The 24,640-nt window shown below is 38.0% G+C and overlaps 1 protein-coding gene across 1 annotated transcript in view; it reads left to right on the top strand.

Moving 5' to 3' along the window:
- SLC39A9 (solute carrier family 39 member 9) overlaps positions 1–24,640 on the top strand; it is a 54,734-nt gene that overhangs the window by 19,254 nt on the left and 10,840 nt on the right. The window contains exons 2-3 of the mRNA XM_041758808.1: positions 3,052–3,160; positions 21,246–21,443. Coding sequence (XP_041614742.1) covers positions 3,052–3,160; positions 21,246–21,443 — 307 coding nt within the window. The remainder of the gene's footprint in view (positions 1–3,051; positions 3,161–21,245; positions 21,444–24,640) is intronic.

Below are 24,640 nucleotides of genomic sequence, written 5' to 3'. Positions count from 1 at the left end.
TGCCACCTAAGTAACTCTTTTTAAAAAAATATATACTTTATGTATTTACTTGGGAGAGAGAGAGCATGAGTGTTGGGGGGTGACAGAGGGAGAGAGAGAAATAGACTCCCCTCTGAGCAGGGAGCCCGATGTGTAGCTTGACCTCAGGACCCTAGGATCATGATCCAAACCAAAGACAGATGTTCAATCAATTGAGCCACCCAGGTGCCTCCACCCAAGTAATTCTGGAGGGTGCTTAGCTCTTTCTTTTTTAAGTACATCCCTTTCATCACTTCTCATCTTCCCTCAATTTATAAGGCAGAGGCATCTTTCATTTCCATTTCCCAGAGTAGAGCATAATCAGAGTCAAAATGCTGACAGGACAATTTTCTTCCCTAGCAATTTATTCATTAGTTTGAATTGTGGCATTCTGAAACCAAGTCCCTAAAATGACATGGTATGCTAAGTCCAGTTCAGCTTACCATTATTTCTGGTCCTTTCTTAGGAGTGAAACTTTACATTCATGAATTTTTTAAAAATAAAGGTGACTTTTATGAGTTCATTAGAGAAAATGACAAGTAGACTAACTCATATACCATGTCCCCTTATACAGAATAGAGCTGTTTTTCACACATCTTGTGTTCTCCATGCTCTGGCAGTTTGTCTCAAATGAATGCTGTGATTAGCAGTGCTTTGATGAGTTTAGTAACTTGTAGAAGATAAAAGCTCTTAGAATAGCTCAGTATTAAATATTAAAAAGTAACACCAGTTGTTTGGTGTCATTTTTCTGAAATGCTTCAATCACTTTCTCCTGTCGCCTCCTATATAAGACATGTAAAAATATTTTACAGAAGAGAATCTGATGTACTAAATATTATTAACCAGTTTGGACATGAAGCCAGCTCTGCCTCCCAAGCCAGTGCCCTCAACTACTGGATGCATTCAGAATGCTCTATTTATAAGTAACTAATAATGGCCATCCAGAATGTATGAAGGACCAACCTGGCCTATATGCTAAGGAGCGGGGGATTCCCCTCTTGCTTTATAGCAAGTATTAGTTGGTGTGGACATTGTAATTGTAGTTTCCCCATATTCATTAGAGACACAATGAGATAGATTCCTTCCTTCTTCCCAAACAAGGAGGGGACTCTAATCCTTCAATGAGCCTTTCATCTGAGAACCCATTTTTCCGTAGAAACAGTATATGTATGTATGTGTATATTATGTATTTATTTCCCTAACCTCAGAGTCACAAGTTCAGTAGTATGTCAGAAATGATACAGCCACTGTTATTTTTGCTAACCTTGTAAAGGAAACTAAAACAGAAAAGTGAAGTACATTAATTATTAAAACTTTTTCATAAGCAATGTACATAATTTCCCCCTTTTAGTTTTTAAGGTCATTTTTCATACTGCTAAGGCTCCAGAAAGCCATACATGGTACACCACTGCTTCAAGAAATTTTGAAATATAATCTTTTATATTTTGAGTGTCAAGAGGCAGTCTCTCAAATAAATTTGAGTAGGAAGAAAAAAGTTGAGATTAGGTTGGATTAAAACCATAGATCATTTATGGCATTGATTATGATGATGATTTAACAGATATATACTTACCTTCATATACATCAAGTTGTATACATTAAATATCTACAGCTTTTGGTATTTTAGTCATAACCTCAATAAAGCAGCTTTTAAAGACATGTAGAACATTTTAATACTGAATTAAGTAAGCTTTATTTTTTCATGGTATAAGTAACATGTTCATTGTAGCTCAATTGCAATGTTTTAAAAATCGTGTATTATGTATTAGGTTTATAAATTATAAAGTTAAAAATTTGTTAGTTTGATTTACATTTGTTCTACTTATATGTATACTTTTTATTACAAATATGAGCTTATCAGTGCATATAAAAAGCTGGTTTGCCACCAGCTTTTTCCTCATAACAGTGCATATATCCATGAATAGACCTGAATCATAATGTTTAATGGCTGAGTGCTGTGGTACTGTGGTTTATTTAATCAATTGTGGTTTATTTAATCAATCTCCTTTTTTGAACATTTAGGATATTTTCAGGTTTTCACTGTCCGTGCCATGATCGTCTTTGAATAGTTCTTTCTTAGAAGGAATTTCTAGAATTGAAATTGCTAGAGCAGGGATCCCTGGGTGGCACAGCGATTTGGCGCCTGTCTTTGGCCCAGGGCACGATCCTGGAGACCCGGGATCAAATCCCACGTCGGGCTCCCGGTGCATGGAGCCTGCTTCTCCCTCTGCCTGTGTCTCTGCCTCTCTCTCTCTCTCTCTCTCTCTCTGTAACTATCATAAATAAAAATAAAATAAAATAAAAAAATAAATTGCTAGAGCAAAGAATTCACATTTTTGAAGCCTTAAATTGAAATTGCCAAATAGTGGTCCAGATAGGTTATAGCTATTTACATTTCTCCCAGTGTCAGACAAATGTGCTCATTTTCCCCATCATGAGTTGTAGACAAGTTTTCCCACATCATTGTGAATCTGGTAAATTTGTAAATGGCATCTCCCTGGTTTCTTTGTTTTTTTTTTTTAATAATTGATTTATTCATGAGATACATAGAGGCAGAGACTTAGGCAGAGGGAGAAGCAGGCATCCTGTGGGGAGGCTGATGCGGGACTCAATCCCAGGACCCCAGGTCGTGACCTGAGTCAAATGCACTCAGCTACTGAGCTACCCAGCTGCCCCAGCATCTCCCTGTTTTAATTGGCATTAGTTATTTATGAAACTCCCCCAGTTTCATGTTCACTGGCCATACTAGATTTTGGGCTCACAAATCTCACAAATGAGCAGCTCACAATCTTTTTTTTTTTTTTTTTTTTTTAAGATTTTATTTATTTATAGAGAGAGACAGAGAATCTCAAGCAGACTCCACACTGAGCATGGAGTTGGAGGTGGGGCTTGATCTGAGCTGAAACCAAGAGTCAGATGCTTAACTGACTGCACCACCCAAGTGCCCCACTCACAGTCTTGATTACAAATACTTCAGAAACTTTTTCTCATTGATTCATCAATTTTCAGCAGTTTCTTATGTTTTCTTTCCAGGAACGACTAAAGCTGGTGACTGTTTTGGGTGCTGGCCTTCTCTGTGGAACTGCACTGGCAGTCATCGTGCCTGAAGGAGTACATGCACTTTATGAAGATATTCTTGAAGGTAAGAGAGAGAGAAGAGGGTCTTCTTTGAGAGATGTTGACTTGGAGTGTTGAAAGGAGAAGTCGAGTGGTTTGTTTTGTTTTGTTTTTTCCCCTGAACATATTTCCTATTTGCCATAGAATTCTGCCCTGGGAAGAGTTCTTAAAACCTATCTTTTGACATCTTTGGCATTGAACACATCCTTAGCAGTTTGTGAATTGAATCCCCAATTCATGAATACCACTTAAGATATATTTGCAGTAATGTATGAATTCCAGTCTGACAGCCCTTTTTTTTTTTTTTATAGAATTGCCGTATGATCCAGCAATCCCATTTCTTTCTTTCTTTCTTTCTTATTTATTTATTTATTTATTTATTTATTTATTTATTTATTTATTTATTTATTTATTTTTGATAGTCATACAGAGAGAGAGAGAGAGAGAGAGAGAGAGAGAGAGGCAGACACACAGGCAGAGGGAGAAGCAGGCTCCATGCACCGGGAACCTGACGTGGGATTCGATCCGGGGTCTCCAGGATCGCGCCCCGGGCCAAAGGCAGGCGCCAAACCGCTGCGCCACCCAGGGATCCCTGACAGCCCTTTTTTAAAGCCTACCTAAAAACTTCCCAAATTCTATATGACAGCAATTTTATTTTTAGTGTTTGTTACTTGAAAAAATATATAGACTGTACATATTTGGATTCAAGGAGTCTTTAGGGAAAACTTGTAGGTAATTGGTGAGGACCTCTGCAGTAAAGGAGAAGTAAAACAATGAAAGAATCTTTCCTGACCCTAATAACAGTGAGCAGAGGACAAATAATATAGACATGTGAGAGTAAATACTCACCTGCTAGATGGTTTGGTCCTCAACACCAGCTTGAAACATACTTGATTTAGATTTGTGACTCGGCAAAACAGATTACTGCTTGCCACGAAACTTCAGAGACATCTGTGAAGGATTGAAATCACAACTGTTAAATTGGCAAGTGGGAAAAAAAAAAATGGCAAGTGGAATCTTCACGTGCCAGGAGTCAACTGGACTTTAAGAGTAATATAGAAAGGTAGGCACTTTCCAGATTTCATACTAGATACAATATAGTAAGCAGCTTTTCAGATTTCAGGGGAAAAACTGTCCTTTATCCAGAGTGATGACGCTCTCATCCCTGGTGTATGACTATAGCCCTAGCCCTAACCCTAATGAATGGTATCAGGTAGGCAGAGAATGGTGGCAAATGTTATCTATGAGGATTGTGAGGGTCTTATTGCAAAATAGAGAGGATGAGGACTAGCCAGATTTAGGGGGAAGATACTAAATCAGGAGTCCCAGAACCAGTGGTTTCTACTCTTTTCTGATCATATCTCCTATTAGGGGGTAGGGAGATAAACATGCACAACTGCACTGATCTATTGTGTACATTATAAAACACAAACCTAAAAGAGAAAATTTTGAAGCATAAGATTTAAAGGAAATGTATATAGAAGACCAGTACAGTTGACCCTTGAACAGCTCAGGTTTGAGCTATGCAGTTCTGCTAATAGTTGACCCTTTTTCAATACAGTACTGTAAATGTGTTTCCTCTTCCTCGAGATTTTCTTATTATCTTTTCTCTGGCTTACTTTATTGTAAAAATACAGTATATAAAACATAGACCATACAAAATATGTGTTAACAGACTTTTTGTTGTCAATAAGGTCAGTGGTAGTCTATTAGTAGTTAACTTTTTGAGGAGTCAAAAGTTATGCAGATTTTCAATTGTGCAGGGAGTCAGCACTCTAACTTTCACATTGTTCAAGAGTCATCTGTATTTTCTTTTGTATCCCAGTAGATCATCTTAAATTTTTCTGAGGTGTGATTATTTCAGTGTAAGATCACTATCCTGGTGTACTAGAAAACTTTCAGATCATGACCAAATAGAGAATTAAATTTATTTATTTATTTATTTATTTATTTATTTATTTATTTATTTATCTTTTTTGCTTGACTTTGCAGCTAAGAAAGAATTTTGGGTAGCAGTTGTTTACCTTAATTTTTTTTTTTTTTTTTTTTTTTTTTTTTTTTTTAGGAGTGCGGTTTAAAAGTTTCTGGTCCCTAACCTAGACTACAAAATCAGTCTCTGGAGAAGGGCCCTGGGAATATCTTTTTTTAAATAGGTTGTCACATGATTTTTTTTTTTTTTTTTAAGATTTTATTTCTTTATTCATGAGAGAGAGAGAGAGGCAGAGACAGAGGCAGAGGGGGAGAAGCAGGCTCCATGCAGGGAGCCCGATGTGGGACTCGATCCCCGGTCTCCAGGATCATGCCCTGGGCTGAAGGTGGCACTAAACTGCTAAGCCACCCAGGCTGCCTTGTTACCTGATTCTTAAATAGACAAGTTTGGAAAATGCTAGGGGAAAGGAAAAAAGTGTTTCAGGTATAGTTTTTGTTTTTGTTTTTCTAATAGCAGTTTTGTTAAGATACAATTCACATATGATATTTCAGGTATGGTTTTAAGCTTAAATTTAGCTATCATGTTGTTGCATTGCATTCCTTTGTTTTCAGTGTTCTTGATTTGGGGCCCAAAATACTTTTGTGGATTCATTTGAAAACAGATACACTGTGCTTTTTAAACCTGCTTTTCTAAAAAAATAAGCATTCTGGTCTCTTTAGCCTTTCATTGTGGATCAGTCTCCAGCCCTAAAAACACCATTTCAGTTAAGGAAAATATATATATTTTTAAAGATTTTATTTATTTATTCATGAGAGACACAGAGAGACATATAAAGAAGCAGGCTCCCTGTGGGAAGCCTGATGTGGGACTAGATCCTAGGACCCTGGAATCACTACCTGAGCCAAACGCAGATGCTCAACCAATGAGCCACACAGGCATCCCTATATTTCCATTTTTTAGATGTTTGATTTCTTTTATCAGTGTTGTAGTTTTTTAATTTTTAAAATTTTTAAATTAACTTCTGTATCCAATGTGGGGCTCAGACTCACAGCCCTGAGATCAAGAGTCACATGCTCCACCAGCTAAGCCAGCCAGGCACCCCTAGGGTTGTAGTTTTTAGCATACAGTTTTGCAGGTATTCTGTTAATATATACCTAAATATTTCTTATTTTTAGTGCAATTATAAATGATCTTTAAAAAATATTCCAATTTCCACTATCCTAGTATGTAGAAATTTGCTAAACTCACTGGTTATAGGAGCTTTTTTTAGATTCCTTGTGATTTGCTACATAATCATATCATCCGTGAATATAGACAGTTTAATGATTTCCTTTCCAGAGAAACTTTAGTGTTTTCCCATATGCCTTTAATTTCCTGTTCCTTTCCTTATTGCATTGGCTGGACCATCTTGTATGAGGTTGATTAGGAATGAGAGTAGTTAGCGTTGCCTTATTCTCTCAGTCTTTCACTATTAGGTATAATGTTAGCTATAGATTTTTTTTTAAGATTTTATTTACTTATTCATGAGAGACACACAGAGAGAGAGAGAAGCAGAGACACAGGCAGAGAGAAGCAGGCTCCATGCAGGGAGCCCGATGTGGGACTCGATCCCGGCACTACGGGATCACGTCCTGGGCTGAAGGCAGACGCTTAACTGCTGAGCCACCCAGGTGTCCTGAGCTATAGGTTATTTTTTAAAGATTCCCTCTTCGTGTTAAGGAAGTTCTCTTTTATTCCTAGTTTGCTGAGAGTTTTTTATCTAGCCTGTTAGTGTGGTGAATTACAGTGATACTCAAATGTTGAACTGGACTTGCATATGCCACATATGCAACCTTGATTGTAGGGATTATCATCAATGTATTTGATTTGTTAAAATCTCGTTGAGGATATTTGTATCCCTGGTTCATGAGGAATATTGGCCTGGATTTTCCTTTCTTTCTTTTTTTTTTTTTTTTAAGATTTTATTTATTTATTCGTGAGAGACACAAAGAGAGAGACAGAGACATAGGCAGAAAGAGAAGCAGGCTCCATGCCGGGAGCCTGATGTGAGACTCGATCCTGGGACTCCAGGATCACGCCCTGGGCTGAATGCAGGCGCTCAACTGCTGAGCCACTCAGGGGTCCCGGATTTTCCTTTCTTACAATGTCTTTTTATGGTTGTGTCCTCAGAATAGTGCTGGCCTCTTAGGGTTGCAAAGTGTTCCCTCTTTTACATTCTGAAAGAGACTATATAGAATCAAAAATATTTCTTCCTTAAATGTTTGCTGGAATTTACCTGTGAAACCCTCTGGAGCAGCTCCGGTGGCTCAGTGGTTTTGCATCAACTTCTGCCCAGGGCATGATAGTGGAGACCTGGGATCGAGTCCCACAGTGGGCTCCCTGCAGGGAGCCTGACTTGGGACTCGATCCCAGGTCCCCAGGATCACACCCCAGGCTGCAGGCAGCGCTAAACCGCTGCGGCACCGGGGCTGCCCTCTCTCTGTGTCTCTTATGAATAAATAAATAAAATATTTTTTAAAAAAAAGAAACCATCTGGGCCTGGAGTTTTCTATGTTGGAAGGTTTTTAGCTATGAACTCAATTTCTTTAATAGACTATTCAAGTTCTCTGCTTCTTCTAAGTTGAAGAATTATTCATAGTAAGAGTTGTTCACAGGAATCTTTTATTATCCTTTTAATGTCTGCAGTAATGTCTTTTAAAATTTTTTTCCCAAAAAAAAAAATAAATAAATAAAAAATAAATAAAAAAATTTTTTTTCCCAGAGAACCATTTTTTATTTCATTTTTTTCTTGCTTTGTATTTTATTGATTTTTGTTTTGCTTTATCCATATTAAAGCTCTTTGGTCAAGTGCCTACACATTTAGGGTTGCTTTGTCTCTGAGTTGACCTTTTTCATTATTATGTAATGTCCCTGTTTATTCCTGGTAATATTTCTTGTTCTCAAGTTTATTTTATTTGATATTAACATAGCCAAACCAGTTTCCTTTTGATCAGTGTTTACATGATATGTCTTTTTTCATCCTTTTACTTTTAACCCATGTCATTCACTATATTTAAATTGGATTTCTTGTAAACAGCATATAGTAGAATCATATTTTTAAAATCCAGTTTGATAGTCTGTCTTCAAGTTGGTGTATTTAGACCAGAGGTTATCAGAAAACTTTTTCTGTAACAGGTCAGAAAGTAAATATTTCAGACTTTGTGAGCCTTGTAGTCTCTTGATACTATTCAGTTCTGTCATTGTAACCAAGGGTACTGATTCTTTCCTTTATTTTTTGGTTTGATTTTTTTTTTTTTAATTTTATTTCTTATTCATGAGACACAGAGAGGCAGAGACACAGGCAGAGGGAGAAGCAGGCTCCATGAAGGGAGCCTGATGTGGGACTAGATTCTGGGACTCCAGGATCACACCCTGGGCTGAAGGGAGATGCTCAACCACTGAGCCACCCAGGCATCCCTGATTCTTTTCTTTGTGATCATCAGTCTTCTGTTGAGCCATCCAGTAAACTTACTGTTTCAGATGTTATGTTTTTCATTTTTAAAATTTCTACTTGGGGGGCACTGGGTGGCTCAGTGGTTGAATGTCTGTGTTCAGCTCAGGTTGTGATCCTGGGGTCCTGGGATTGAGTCCCACATCAGGCCCCCGCAGGGAGCCTGCTTTTCCCTCCGCCTAAGTCTCTGCCTCTCTTTCTGTGTCTCTCATGAATAAATGGGTATTTTTTTTTAATTTCTACTTGTTTTTTTTATATAGTTTCTATTTTTTCAAATGACATTCATTTGTTTGTGTTTTTACCTTTACTCCAGAGCACATAGTTATAATAGCTGCTTTAAAGTCTTGAGTATTTCAATATCTGAGTTGTCTTGGGATTGGGTTGATTGTTATTCTCTTCATAATTGGAGAAATGTTTCTGTTTCTTTCTATGTCAAGCAATTTGGGTTGTATCCTATACATTTTTTATCGTATATTTTGGAACTTTGGGTCCTTTCAAAAATCCTCTAGAGAATATTTATTTCTTTTATTTTAGCAATCATTTAGCCTGTTGGTTTCAGACTGCCAGTTCTGTGGTGCCTTTTTGGGTGATGGTTTTAATTTTAGTTCCGTTTTCAAAGCCTTAGTAATGCTGCTTTGGGTATGTCCTATCCCTGCAGAATTCAGAGATAAGTCTGAGACTTGTGCCATTTATACACACTGTTAGGGGAACCCTCCATAGCTGTTTCTAGTATTCCTTTCACACTCCTTGTCTGCCAGGGGATCCTTTACCTAGTCCTCTGGCCAGAAGGATGGAGTTTTTATAGGAATCCTAGCTGCCTGTGCTGTCACTGTGCTGTTTTGTGTAACTTGGGGTGCCTTAGGGCAAAGTGGCAGGAAAAAAGGGAACAGAATAACCAGATGCCCCACCTCCACCCTGCCCTGTGCGCTCTTCAGACCACTCTGGCCAGAAAGATGGGGTTTTTCTGGGGGTTTCACTGCCTGTGTTGCTGCCATGGAGTTCCCCAACTGGGACTGCCTTCAAGGAAGGGCTAGGAAAGAAAAAAGAGGGATGGTTTCCCTACATTTGGACACCTCCCAGCAGCCCCCTTTCCCTGGTCCTCTGGCCAGAAAGATGAGGTTCCTTTTGCAGTTTTTGCTGCTTTCTCTCCTTTTGCTGTCCTTTACATTTTGTAGTCCTTAGGTAGTTGGTCTTTGTGCGTTTTGTCCAGAGTTTTTGTAGTAATTATTGTGTGATCAGGCAGCACAAGGTTTATTCCATCTGAGCCAGCTCTAGAAGTCCCCATCATCCTTTTTAAAAAGTAAAATATTAATATGCCACTCTGTGAAAAAAAATCTTAACTAGCTTAACCATCATATTAAGTGTAAGCTGTCTCCACATTTTCCACATCTGTCTCTACACTGGTGAGCTTAGTCCCATCACTTTCATTTCTGCTTCTTTATCTTTTTCTCCCCCCACTCTTTCCCTCCTTTTCTTTATTGTAGATCCAACTAGCTTTTCTCTCAGCTTCAAGAAAGTAGTTTGTGTACATGTTTATTACAACCTATAGTTTAGTTCTTCTGATGACCTTATAATTATGATAATTAACATATTTCTTAAGAGCTCAATATATCGTGTTAACCGAGTGCTCTGGCGCTTTAATAAAGCATTATTAAATACCAATTAACATAAAAAGGAACCTCTCACATACTTTTCTGTAATTATAGCTCTAAAATCACTGGAATTAGATCAGCATTTGTGAGAAGACTATCTTTTTTACAGAAACAAGTTTTTTGGTTGTTTTTTTTTTTAATATTTATTTATTTATTTGACACACAGAGCACAAGTAGGCAGAGCAACAGACGGAGTGGGAGAAGCATCCCAGCTGAGCCAAGAGCCCGATGTGGGCTTGATCCCAGGATCCTGGGATCATGACCTGAGCTGAAAGCAGTGCTTAACCAATTGAGCCACCCAAGTGCCCCTACAGAAACAAGTTTTAAGAATATATAAAGTCTTTTGAGGACTGCACTGCTTGTTTATTGTGGGGCTAAATTTGAAACCAACATAATTCTTTGGAACATCAGAATTGGTATGTTGAAAGGCAGGCTGTGGAGTCAAAGACCTAAATAGAAACCTATATCTTATTCATAATTGTTAGGATAGTCACTGGAACTGTTATCAGGAATGGTTCAATATAGATTATTTCACTAAATTTCTCCAAGAATGCCACATACCAGATTTTTAGAGAAGTACAGTAATTTTATGGCTTTTTCATTTTATTCTACATTTAAATACGAGGAGAAGGTTAAATCTGTTATATATTAACTAACTCTTGGCCTGTCATTCTGCTTGAGATCCTCTCTCCCTCCCTTTCTGCCCCTCTACCCTCTGCCCCCTGCATATGCATGCATGCTTTTACTTTCTCTAAAATAAATAATCTTTAAAAAAATAAAACTGAGACACCAGGGTGACTCAGTCAGGTAAGTGTCCTACTCTTGGTTTTGGCCAGTCAGGTAAGTGTCCTACTCTTGGTTTTGGCCAGGTCATGATCTCATAGGTTGGGACATCAAGCCCAGATTCCAACTGGCGTCCACCTCCACACTCAGCAGGGAGTCTGTTTGAAGAGTCTCTTCCTCTGCCCCTCCCCCTGCTCAATTGTGTTCACATAGTCTCTCTCTCAAATAAATTTTTTAAAAAATAAAAACAGTAATTTTTGATCAAAAATTCATTAATTAACCTCCTTTTAAAATGTCAGTTTTAGGGATCCCTGGGTGGCGCAGCGGTTTGGCGCCTGCCTTTGGCCCAGGGCGTGATCCTGGAGACCCGGGATCGAGTCCCACGTCGGGCTCCCGGTGCATGGAGCCTGCTTCTCCCTCTGCCTGTGTCTCTGCCTCTCTCTCTCTCTCTCTCTCTCTCTCTGTGACTATCATAAATAAATAAATAAATAAATAAATAAATAAATAAATAAATAAATAAATAAATAAATAAAAATAGTTTTAAAAAAAATGTCAGTTTTAGGGGCACCTGGGTGGCTCAGTCAGTTAAGTGTCTGCCTTCAGTTTAGGTCATGATCACAGGGTCCCGGGATTGAACTCCCCATTGGGCTCTCTGCTCGGTGTGTTAATAAAATGTCAGCTTTAATTTTGGACTGTGATCAAAGGTTTTCTCTTTTATATGAAAAACAGAATACATCATCATTAAGTAGAAGCTATTCTGCCCTTACGACTGAAAATACATGTCATGTGTAATGAACTATTTGTCAGAAAAAAAATAATAATAGCTATAAAAATTGTAAGGTATGAGTAGAAGTTAAGAAATTAAAGAGGGCAGCCCGGGTGGCTCAGCGGTTTAGCGCCTCCTTCAGCCCAGGTAATGATCCTGGAGACCAGGGATTGAGTCCCATGTCAGACTACCTGCGTGGAGCCTGCTTCTCCCTCTGCCTGTGTCTCTGTGTCTCTCATGAATAAATAAATAAATAAAAATCTTTAAAAAAAAAGAAATTAAAAAGAATCAGCAAAGGTCAAAAATATAAAAATCAAAACTGGAGATCACTTAAAAAAAAAAGGCCAGATTACTTGAATGTTTTTTTTTTTCTTATAGAAAAGTACATGTTAATCTGAAGGAGGAGCTTCAATAAATCTCTTCAAAGGGTAAATTGAGGCTGTTACCTTTTTTTTTTTTTTAAGATTTTATTTATTTATTCATGAGAAACAGAGAGGTAGAGATACAGGCAGAGGGAGAAGCAGGCTCCATGCTGAGAGCCTGATGCCCTGGGTTGAAGGCGGCGCTAAACCACTGAGCCACCCAGGCTGCCCAAGTCTGTTACCTTTAATGTAACATATATCTGTGACAAAGGACAACTACATACCATATTGATGGAAGTTACTGGAAATATATATTTTTAAAGATTTTATTTATTTATTCATAGGGACAGAGAGAGAGGCAGAGACACAGGCAGAGGGAGAAGCAGGCATCATACAGAGAGCCTGACGTGGGACTCGATCCGGGGTCTCCAGGATCACGCCCTGGGCTGCAGGTGGCGCTAAACCGCTGCGCCACCGGGGCTGCCCTGGAAATATTTCTATATAAATATCTAGGGAAAGAAGTGAGCCCATAATGATTTGCTGAACAGCATCTTAGTGGCATGAGAAATATATGTCTGATGTACAGTATCCAGTGATGACACCATTGATTTGTGTCCTTTGCAGTAGGGAGTATGATGTGGAACATGTCTTGGCTAATGAATTACCATCCAGTGTCCTGAATAATCAGACATAGTAACCTGAAAGCTCATTCATGAATGAATAACATATATATATATATACATATATATATACAACTTAATATATTTTGATTTTATAGCTGGTTTTTGAAATCCCAGTTTTTGCTAGTTTCAGTTTCATGTCCAGAGTAGAAGGGAGGATAAGTATATTAATTTTCAGTATCTAGATTCAATTACTAATTTGTGTATGTACCATCAAGGTGATTATTGCTCACTTTCAAAAGGGTTTATGTTTGTTTTTTGATTCATATTTGCAAATAAAATCAAAGCTTACCGGGGATGCCTGGGTGGCTCAGCAGTTGATCATCTACCTTTGGCTCAGGGTGTGATCTCGATCTGAGGATTGAGTCCCACATTAGGCTCCCTGCGAGGAGCCTGCTGCTCCCTCTGCCTGTGTCTCTGCCTCTCTCTCTGTGTGTGTCTCTCATGAATAAATAAATAAAATCTTTTAAAAAAATGTTGGAAATTATTCTTTATCGTCAGAGTATGTAGCACATTTAGGTGAATATCATCAGTGGCAGCAGGTTTCTTCTTGAACATGGTTTTGGTTTGGGGAGATACAAGATTTGTTCAATGCCAGTCTGCATAATAAGATAGCTGATCAGTTTATTCAATACTATTTTTATCTCAAAAGCAGGTGATACTATGAAGTAATGACAGTTTTATTATGATTCATAAACTTGACTTTTAAGCAGTACCAAAAGAAAAGTTATTTAAAGAAAAGCATTGTTGGCACCTTACACCTGTCAGAATGACTAGAATCAAGACAATCAAAAGACAGTGTTGGCAAGGATGTAGACAAAGGGGAACCCTCATGCACTGCTGGTAGGAATGTAAATTAGTGTAGGCACTGTGTCTGGAGGTTCCTCAAAAAATTAAAAATAGAAATACTGTTTGATCTAGTAATTCCACTATTTGGTATTGACCTAAAGAAAATGGAAATCTAATTCAAAAAGATATATACCCCTCTAATGTTTATCATGGCATTATTTACAATAGCCAAGATACGGAAGCAACCCAAGTGTCTATTGATAGAGAAGTGTGTGTGTGTGTGTGTGTGTGTGTGTGTGTGTGTGTGTAATTATACATATGAATATTACTCAACCATAAAAAAGAATGAGATCTTGCCATCTACAAAAACATGATGAATCTGGAAAGTATTATACTAAGTGAATATATCAGAGAATACAATGTGATTTCACTTATATGTAGAATCTAAAAAAACAAAAAACTCCAGGCTTTTGGGATGCCTCGGCTTGGTCAGTTAAGCGTCTGACTCTTGGTTTCAGCTTATATCATGATCTCGGGGTCATGAGATCAGTTCCATGCTTAGTGCAGTGTCCGCTTGAGATTCTTTGTCCCCTCTGCCCCTGCCCCTGCTTGTACTTTCTCTGTCTCTCTTTAAAATAAATAAGTAAATCTTACGGGAGGAAAAAAGCCAGACTCTTTTTAAAAAATTTGTATTTAAATTCAATTAACATATGTATTATTAGTTTCAGAGGTAGAGGTCAGTGATTCATCAGTCATACAATATCTAGTGCTCATTACATCACATGCCTTCCTCAATGTCCATCACCTAGTTACCCCATCTCCCCCACCATCTCCCCTCCAGCAACCCTCACTTTGTTTCCTCTGATTAAGAGTCTCTTATGAAAAAAAAAAGACTTTTTATTTTAAAAAATGATTTTATTTATTTATTAGAGAGAGAGAGAAAACCAGACTCTTAAATGCAGAGAACAAATTGGTGGTTGCCAGAGAGAAGGTGGCTAAAGTGATGCATGGAATAGGTTAGGGGATTTAGAGGTACAAGCTTCCAGTTATAAAATAAGTCACAGAGATGAAAAGTATGACATAGAGAGTTTAGTCAATAATAATATAACAATGTTGTATGATGACAGATGGTAATTTTACTTAACCACAGTCAGCACTAAGTAATATATAGAATTGTTAGATCAGTATATTATACATCTGAAACTAATATACCATTGTGTGTTATATTCAATCTTTTTTTTTTTTTTAATTCAATCTTTTTTAGAAAGCATTGCTAGGGGGCTCCCTGGGTGGCTCCACAGTTTGGTGCTTGCCTTTGGCCCAGGGCATGATCCTTGAGTCCTGGGATCGAGTCCCACGTCAGGCTCCCTGCATGGAGCCTGCTTCTCCCTCTCTGCCTGTGTCTCTGCCTCTCTCTCTCTCTCTCTCTGTCTCTCATAAATAAATAAAATCTTAAAAAAAAAAAAAAAAAGCATTGCTGGGATAAGATATGGAAGGATCCGGGATCCCTGGGTGGCGCAGCGGTTTGGCGCCTGCCTTTGGCCCAGGGCGCGATCCTGGAGACCCGGGATCGAATCCCACATCAGGCTCCCGGTGCATGGAGCCTGCTTCTCCCTCCGCCTCTCTCTCTCTCTCTCTCTCTCTCTCTCTCTCTCACTATCATAAATAAATAAAAAATTAAAAAAAAAAAAGATATGGAAGGATCCTATACTCACCTACATTTAAAAATTCTGACATAGTTAATACCCCATAAAGTAAAATGATGTTGGCTATCCTTTGAAAGTTGCAATTAGGCTTAACGTTTAGTTTCAGTGCTATGGACACCCCCAAAGTAATTGCCTTTAAAAATTATTATGCCACTGCTCACAAAGAGTATGACTAACACCCTTTAATACGGCGTTAACCCATGCTCTTACCAAAACTCTTAGCATAATCTTTCACCTAATTTAGTATATATATCTGTTACTTATTATGGATGAATTTTTTTTTGTGGATGAATTTTTAAAGAAGCATGTGCATAATTATCTTAGACTAAAAGATTATAATTTATTTCCATTAAATAATCTTTTTATATTATAAATAAATAAAACCTTTTAAAAGGGGGAGGGGGCTCCTGGGTGGCTCAGTTGGTTAAGTATCTGCCTTTGGCTCAGGTCATGATACTGGAGTCCCAGGGTTGAGCCCCACTTTGGGCTCAGCGGGGAGTCTGCTTCTCCCTCTGCTCCTCACCCCACTCATGCTCTCTCTTGCTGTCTCTCAAATAAATTAAAATCTTTTGTTAAAAAAATCTATTTGTCAGGGTGGCTGGGTGGCTCAGTTGGCTAGGTGTCTGATTCTTGATTTCAGCTCAGGTCACAATCTCAGGGTCCTGAGATTGAGTCCCACATTGGACTCTGCACTGGGCATAGAACCTTCTTGAAAAAAAAAAAAAGAACCTTCTTGAGATTTTTTTCTCCCTCTATCTCCATTCCCCAACCCCACTTGCTCATACTCGTTCTCTCTCTCTCTCTCTTTTTTTTTAAGATTTTATTTTTATTCATAGAGATACAGAGAGAGAGAGAGAGAGAGAGGCAGAGACACAGGCAGAGGGAAAAGCAGGCTCCATGCAGAGAGCCCGACGTGGGACTCGATCCAGGGTCTCCAGGATCACGCCCTGGGCCGCAGGCGGCGCTAAACTGCTGGGCCACTGCGGCTGCCCACTCTTTCTCTCTCTTAAAAAATCTTTTTGTCTAGAAAAATAATTAATTGCTATAACTTGAAATGAAATGCCACATTAAAAAATTATAGAAGCAAAGGTCGTTTTTTGCCTTTAACATTTATTTGTCGAGTATTTGCTAGATTTCTGGACCTCTATTCATTTTTAGCATTTCAGAGATCTAAGATATATCCCCAGCCTTCAAGAATTCACAGCTAGTGCAAAATGAATAGCAATCAATGACAGCAGGGGTTGGCTTGCTTGTTCTGAAAGGGCCAGATAGCAAATATTTAGGCTTTGTGGGCCATATGGTTTCTGTTGCATTATTCAACCTTGGTGTCATAACATGAAAGCAGCCATAGATAATCTGTGAACAAATGAACGTGGCTGTGTTCCAATGCAATTTTTATTTACAAAAATAGGCACCAGCCCTGTATTGTAATTTACTGATGTCTGAATTATGATATAGTAAGGTGTAAGACCTGTAGTAGACAGACATGCAGTGTGCAGTTGCTGTGAATGTATGAGGAGAAGAGGACACAAGAATCTCAAGGAAGAGGGGACTTAGGAGCTGAGTCTTTAGAGACAAGATGTTATCCCCAGAAGCAGCAGCATGGAGGGCCTGTGGATTCATTAACTCATGCAAAGTATAGGCAGAGAGAGAGATGGGAGCCCAGTTAACTGTTAAGTAGGTACTTTATGAAATACAATCATTCATATACTCTCCAGTAGCATCTTTCTAAATAACATTGGAAATTGTAGCTACCAAAATTCTGTGATTTACTTTACATGAGTAGCTTTTTTTTCTTTTTTTTTTTTTTAAGATTTTATTTTTAAGTAATCTCTATACCTATTGTGGGGCAACCAGATCAAGAGTCTCATGCTCCACTGACTGAGCCAGCCAGACATCCCACATAGGCAGCTTCTTAACATCTATAAATATGAAGAATTAAATCATGGTTTTATATATTAAAATGGAAACATACCCCCAAATTGCCTTGTCTTTAGAGAAAATCAGATGTCTTAGTTCATTTATTTCACATTGTTGGGGCCATGCTAAACTAGACCCTCAGCTCACAAAGAAGACCTATCTGAAAAATGATGGGTGTAGCCATCTCAGTATTGGGCACCAGAATACTACATTTTGAGTTTATTAATTTTTACTAAATATTACATATGAAAAAGCACAAAGAAAATACACATATTGGCAGGGTACAGCTCAGTGATTTTCACAAACTTAATACAGTCTGGTTACCATGAGGCTGCATTTTAATTGTCCAACATTACTAACTCAAGATTCTTGGACTGTAGTTTTCAAACTTAATTATTTTTCATCTCGGGCAGCCCGGATGGCTTAGCAGTTTAGCACAGCCATCAGTCCAGGGTATGATCCTGAAGACCAGGGATTGAGTCCCACATCGGGCTCCCTGCGTGGAGCCTGCTTCTCCCTCTGCCTGTGTCTATGCCTGTGTCTCTGCCTGTCTCTCTCTCTCTCTCTCTCTCTCTCACTCTGTGTGTGTCTCTCATGAATAAATAAAAGTAAAATCTTAAAATTAATTAATTAATTAATTAAAGCTTTAAAAATTATTTTTCATCTCTGAGCTTTTAGTCAGTTCTTTGTAACATACTTGCTGCTAACGATTTATTTTGTGTAAGAAACCAAGTGGGCGCCTACAACCTAGCATTCACCTCTCTTCAGTTGACCACTACAGACCAGGCTTCTAGCTTCCAGAAGATGCCCCTTATTCCAAAATCATCCATTTCCCCCCTGAATCTTTACACCTACAGTAGTGTTTTCAAACTGAAGGTAGCAACTCAGTGGGCCTTTAAATAAATTTAGTGAGTTGGACTTGGGACCAGTATTTAAAAAGAGCCTGGTGGAGGGACAAAGAAAGAGGGAAAGAGAAAGAAATGGAAAAGTGCATTTTAATCATTATAAGCTTCACTGTTTTGTGAAGCTTTGTATTTAGTTTTTCATATATATATAAAATTTATTTTTACTCTAGGTCATGGTCTTAAAAATTTCAAAAAAGGTCATAGATCTCATTTAGTAACTTAGAAATACTATTTAACATTAACATCAGAAAAACAGTTGATAGTCATAGATTTTATTTAAATAAAATGGAAATGTCTTGGCTGTAGGAGGTCTTTTCTATCAGTCTCTTGGAGAAATACTCCATCTCATTTTAAGATCCAGTGTGACTTAAAGATGTTACAGGAAAAGGGTTACATATAGGCAGATATCCCTCTTCAACAGTCTTTTATCAAATGTAGCAAATTGAATCCAGCAATATAGAAAAATGATAACACATCTTCATCAATTGGAGTTTATCCCAGAAATACAAAGTAGGGGTTGGAGTAATATTCAAAAATCAGTTCATTATATTAATGGAATAAAGTAGAAAAACCATTTGATCATCCTTAACAGGTACAGAAAAGCATTTGACAAAATTAAACTCTCCCTTATAACAAAAATTACAGCAAACTAGGAAAGAGCTTTCTTACTAAGAAAGAGTATATGGAAACCCTATGGCTAAGACATCTATAGCAGTTAGAGCAAAGCAAGACCATCTCCTCTCAACCACTGATGCTAACATTGTATTTGGGATCCTAGCCAGAAAAAGAAAGAAAGGCATAAAGATTGGAAAGAAGTAAAATTAGATAACGTGATCATGTATGTAAAATGGTTAAAGTTTTAAAGCCTCACAGTATCAAATGTTGACAATGATATAGAGCAACTAGTACTCTCATACCCTGTTGTTGGGTGTGTAATATGGTATAACCACTGTGGAAAACAGTTTTTTATAGTTAAACCTACACACAATGCATCAATTCTAGGCACACATATGTATCCAAGGAAAAAGAAAACATGTATCCACAGAAAGACTTGTACCTGAATGCTCACAGCAGCTTTATTTATAATAGACCAAAATCGGAAATAACCCAAATGTCCATCAGTAAATAGGTAAACAAATTGTGATATGTCCATGCAGTGGAACATTATTCATCAAAAAAGAGGAACAAACAACTGATACCTGCAAAGCATAGATAAATATCAAAACATCAGGCTATAAGCAAAAGAATCCTTACACAAGAAAGTTATGTATTGTATGATTCTATTTATATGAAATCTTAGGGGAAAAAAAAAACTTTCTGGGCATAAAAAAGCACACCAGTCCTTGCTTGGGACCAGGAGTGATATATTGACTTCAGAGGAACATAAGAGAACTTTTCTGGGATTTTAAAATATTCTGTATCTTTTCCTTGGTGATAGTTACTAGAATTTTTGCATTGTGAAAATTCATTGTGTCTTATCGAATGTTAATTATACTTCAATAAAGTTTTTTAAAAGAGAGATTTAACATTTAATTCAAAAACAAGTAGATGAAATCACTCTCCAGGTTAAAAAACAAACTCTCCAGGTTCTTTTGGGATGATGAAAAAGTTCTGAAGATAGGTGATGATGATGGTTGCAGGACAGTATGAATGTATTTAATGCTATCAAACTCTACACTTAAAAATGGTTAAGATGGTAAGTAGATTTTATGATATTTTATCACATTTTTTAAAAGTTTAAAAAAGAAAATGGCTATGAAAACAAACCAAAAAAAAAAAAAAAGAAGAAGAAGAAGAAAGAAAACAAACCAAAAAAATCTGTCAGCAATTAGAAGAATATATAGGTTTTTAAAATTTTTTTCACATGGCATGTGCTCTATGCCCCTTAAAAATATATTTTAAAGAATTAAGGCAGGGTCTAAAATAGTACAACAAGCTTGTGTAATTTCTTTGATCAAAGATAAAAATGTTTAATTATAAATAAGAAATGTCTAATATGTTAGCCACTCTTCATTAAACACAGCAAAGATCAGGATTCTGGCCTAAAGCATTTATGCTTTGAGTGTTATATGTGAATATAAACAAAGTATTATTTGGCCAAATATCACTGCCTGTAATTTGGAGTATCCTGGCAATTGTATTTCTAGAACTGAATTTGGATGGAAGGCTGTGTCCCTTAAACTGCTCTGCCATTTTGGCTTCTAGTTAGTGATTGCCTCCTGCCTGAAATATATATATATATAGGAATATATATATATAGGAATATATATATATATATATATATATTAAGGTTTTATTCATTTAAGAGAGAGAGTGAGTGCAGGAGCAGAAAGGAGAGGCAGAGGGAGAAGTAAGACTCCTTGCTGAGCCAGGAGGTGGGGGCAGGGTGGTCTATCATAGGACCCAGACAGAGATCAATGACCTCAGCCAAAGGCAGATGGTTAACCATCTGAGCCACTCAGGCACTCCCCCTACTGATATTCTTTAAAGCTTAAAGTTTTATACTCAGTTTGTTTATTTGCAGTTCCTATATCAACCTAGATGTAAAACTAGATGAATTTGGTTAAAATATTTTCATTACTACTGCTCTTCACTCACCTATCTTCATCAGAATAAAACTCACTGTAATTTCTGATGATATTGGCATGAATTTCTCAGCCAGAAAGGAGGATCTGAGGATGATATCACTTGCGAATATGACTGCTTTCTTACGTGGTGATTTGCTTTCACTTGAGGTTTTCAGAACAGTAGGCAGTTAAAAGATCTGTACCTGGGTGGCTCAGTTGGTTAAGTGTCTGCCTTCAGCTCAGGTCATGATCCCAGGACCTGGGATCGAGCCTTGCATCAGGCTCCCTGCTCAGTGGGGAGCCTGCTTCCCCCTCTCCTTCTGCAGCTCCCTCTGCTGCTCCCCTTTTTTGTGCCCTCTCTCTGTCAAATATATAAGAAAAATTAAAAAAAAAAAGATCTGCATGCCAAAAGAAGTTTATGATTGGCTGGATTGTAGTATAGGAGGTAGATGTCTTTGCAGTAATGTAAGTAGAGCTTGAAATACAGAAGAATGGAAGCCTCTATATGAAAATGTTTCAGGGAAGAAAACATTTTCTCTTCATGGTTCTTTCTGCTCTAGGTAAACACCACCAAGTGAGTGAAACACAGAATGTGATTGCATCAGACAAAGCAGCAGAAATACCAGTTGCCCATGAACATGAGCACAGCCATGACCACACACAGCTGCATGCCTACATTGGCGTTTCCCTTGTGCTGGGCTTCGTTTTCATGTTGCTGGTAGATCAGATTGGCAGCTCCCATGTGCATTCTACTGATGGTAAGTGGCTCCAGGACTTTCTGGGCAATGCAGTAAATTTACAGTTTAGAAAGTAACAGATGATTGAATAATTCAGTAGGTATCAATGGCCTTATTTAATGCCAAAAACTCTTAACCTTTCTTGTGTTCTAGTGAACATTTTATTTAGTTGAGGGAGCTGGTGAGTTGTGACATGTTGCACAAGAGAGTGCTTGTTGGGTTATTATCATACTTACCTTAGAGCTATCTCATTTGGTTGGTAGTCTAGGGCAGAAATTCTTAACCCTTTTTGTGCCATAGAGCCCTGGGCATTCTGAAGTCTGTGGACTTTTAATTGGAATCATATTTTTATATGTAAACCATAATGCATAGGATTACAGAGAAAACCCAATTATATTGTAATATAGTTCCAAAACATTGAAATCAATTTGTGATACAGTAATGTATATCTTCTTTATTGATTTAATTAACTAGATAATATATTTAACTCATACGCAAGGTGGAGTTAAATTTTATTTTTAGGACATCAGCATGAGGGATCCCTGGGTGGCGCAGCCGTTTAGCGCCTGCCTTTGGCCCAGGGCACGATCCTGGAGACCCGGGATCGAATCCCACGTCAGGCTCCCGGTGCATGGAGCCTGCTTCTCCCTCTGCCCATGTCTCTGCCTCTCTCTCTCTCTCTCTCTGTGTGACTATCATAAATAAAAAAAAAAAAAATTAAAAAAAAAAAAAGGACATCAGCATGACAGTTTTTATTGTTTAGCTTAGTGAAAAATATTAAATTGTGGGATGGGCTTCAACAAGGCAACAGTGTCAAATTAAACATCCAATTGATTTTTTTTTTTTGTTTTAATGGCTACAAGTATAGAAATTCCTGATTCACAAAGATATTTTCTTAAACATATACTTAAACACATTCATAGCTTGCTTTCCCAGGAAAGATATACTTCCTCAACTACAACTGCAGTTCTCTAAGACTTTTTTTTTTTTTTTGATTTTTTTTTAAAATTTATTTATGATAGTCACAGAGAGACAGAGAGAGAGGCAGAGACATAGGCAGAGGGAGAAACAGGCTCCATGCACTGGGAGCCCGATGTGGGATTCGATCCCGGGTCTCCAGGATCGCGCCCTGGGCCAAAGGCAAGCGCCAAACCACTGCGCCACCCAGGGATCCCTCTCTAAGACTTTAGATTTAACTCCAGGCATAGTAACTTAAAAACCTTTTTTAAGTTAATTATTTATTTATTTATTAAGAGTAAACTCTACCCCCAACATGGGGCTCAAACCCATGACCCCAAGATAAAGAATTGCATGCTCTACCAACTGAGCCAGCCAGGTGCCCCCAGATATAGTAACTTTTTTGTCTTAAGATCAATGAATTCATTTTTTTTTTAATCCATTCAGAGGCAGAGAGAGAGAGAGAGAGAGAGAGAGAGAGGCAGACAGAGAGGCAGAGACACAGGCAGAGGGAGAAGCAGGTTCCATGCAGGGAGCCCGATGTGGGACTCGATCCCGGGTCTCCAGGATCACACCCCAGGCTGCAGGCAGCGCTAAACCACTGCGCCGCCGGGGCTGCCCAAGATAAATGAATTCATTAAGAAACAAAGCAGATGAACATAGGGGAAGGGTAGGAAAATAACATAAAAAGCAGAGAGGGAGGCAAACCATAAGAGTCTTTTAACCATAGGAAACAAACTAAGGGTCACTGGAGGGGACAGGGTGAGGGGAAGGATTAACAGGATGATGGGCATTAAGGAGGGCACTGGGTGGCATGAGCACTGGGTGTTATATGCATTTGATGAATCACTAAATTCTACCCCTGAAACTAATAATACACAGTATGTTAAATGAATTTAAATAAATTTTTTAAAAAAGATCAATGAATTCAACTTTGGCTAGGTCAACATCTTTGATATGGTTTATATTAAATAAGAGATTCTGATCCATGATACAACTTTAATGCCACCGTGATAGAATAAATTTGGAAGAGGTGCATCAGACTCCTAGGGTTTGGTGATATAGGGTTTATAGATACCTCTTTTCAAATTCACTGGCAGAGGGATGCCTGGGTGGCTCAGCGGTTGAGCATCTGCCTTCGGCTCAGGGCATGATCTCGGAGTCCCGGGATTGAGTCCCACATTGGGTTCCTTGCATGGACCCTGCTTCTCCTTCTGCCTATGTCTCTGCCTCTCTCTCTGTGTCTCTTATGAATAAATAAATAAAATCTTAAAAAAAGAAAGAAAGAAACCACTGGCAGAGAACTTTGCAGATAGGAACTGCTAGCGACCGCATAGATGTCTTGGTTCCCCAGTGAGAGATTCCATGACTTTTGCTATTTAGTGGCTGAATGACTGTAGGTACAAAGTTGCCTGACAGTTGCCCAGCTTTGTCATATGAGCATCTACAAAGACCATAATCATGCAGTGTGATGTGATGCCAGTTTATATACCCTTAAAGTAGTGATGAGTGAGAGCAATGATACAAAGATGTCTACAACTGTAAAATAAAATGAAATCATCTGATTCCTACTAGCAGTAAAGTATAGGTAGTGCCAGTGTTTGTAGTTTATGATCTATATTCATAATCAAAGGAAATGATGGATTTCATTTAGAGGTTAGTAAAAATTAAAATGTGGGTTTTTTTTTTTTCCAAGTTAGGGTCATAGGCACCTCCTATATTCCACCTCCATGGACCCCAGGTTAAGAATCTATGGCCTACAAAACAATCTGTGGAAAAGCAGGCAAAAGACATGAACAGATAGTTAATAAAAACATAATTAAAATGGTCCTTAAACATATGAAAAGATGTTCAATTTCACTTAAGAATGCAAATCAAAACTGCTGAGATGCCATTTCTCACCTGTTAAGCAAAAAATTCAAAAGCTTGACAATACACTTTGTTATCAAAGTTACAGTGAAACACCCTCATCTATTGCTGTGGGAATACAAAATTAATTATATAGCCCCTGCAGAGGGGAATTTGGCCATATCAGACAAAACCACCTTTGTATTTTTCCTTTAACCCCCAAATCCCACTTCTAGGAATTTATTCTGATAATGCAGCTCCAATATGAAAATACACACGCACAAGATTATTCGGTGCAGCATTATTTATCACTGTAAAACCATTTAAATGCCCAGTCATGGAAATTGGTTGAATGAAATGTGATGTGTGCATATAATGGAGTTCTGGGTTGTTAGGAAAAGAAATGAGGTGTC

Source organism: Vulpes lagopus, chromosome 6 (assembly GCF_018345385.1).
Source record: "Vulpes lagopus strain Blue_001 chromosome 6, ASM1834538v1, whole genome shotgun sequence".
NCBI lineage: Eukaryota > Metazoa > Chordata > Mammalia > Carnivora > Canidae > Vulpes > Vulpes lagopus.
Note: the sequence above shows the minus strand (reverse complement) of the source record. Positions and strands in the feature narration are given on the sequence as shown.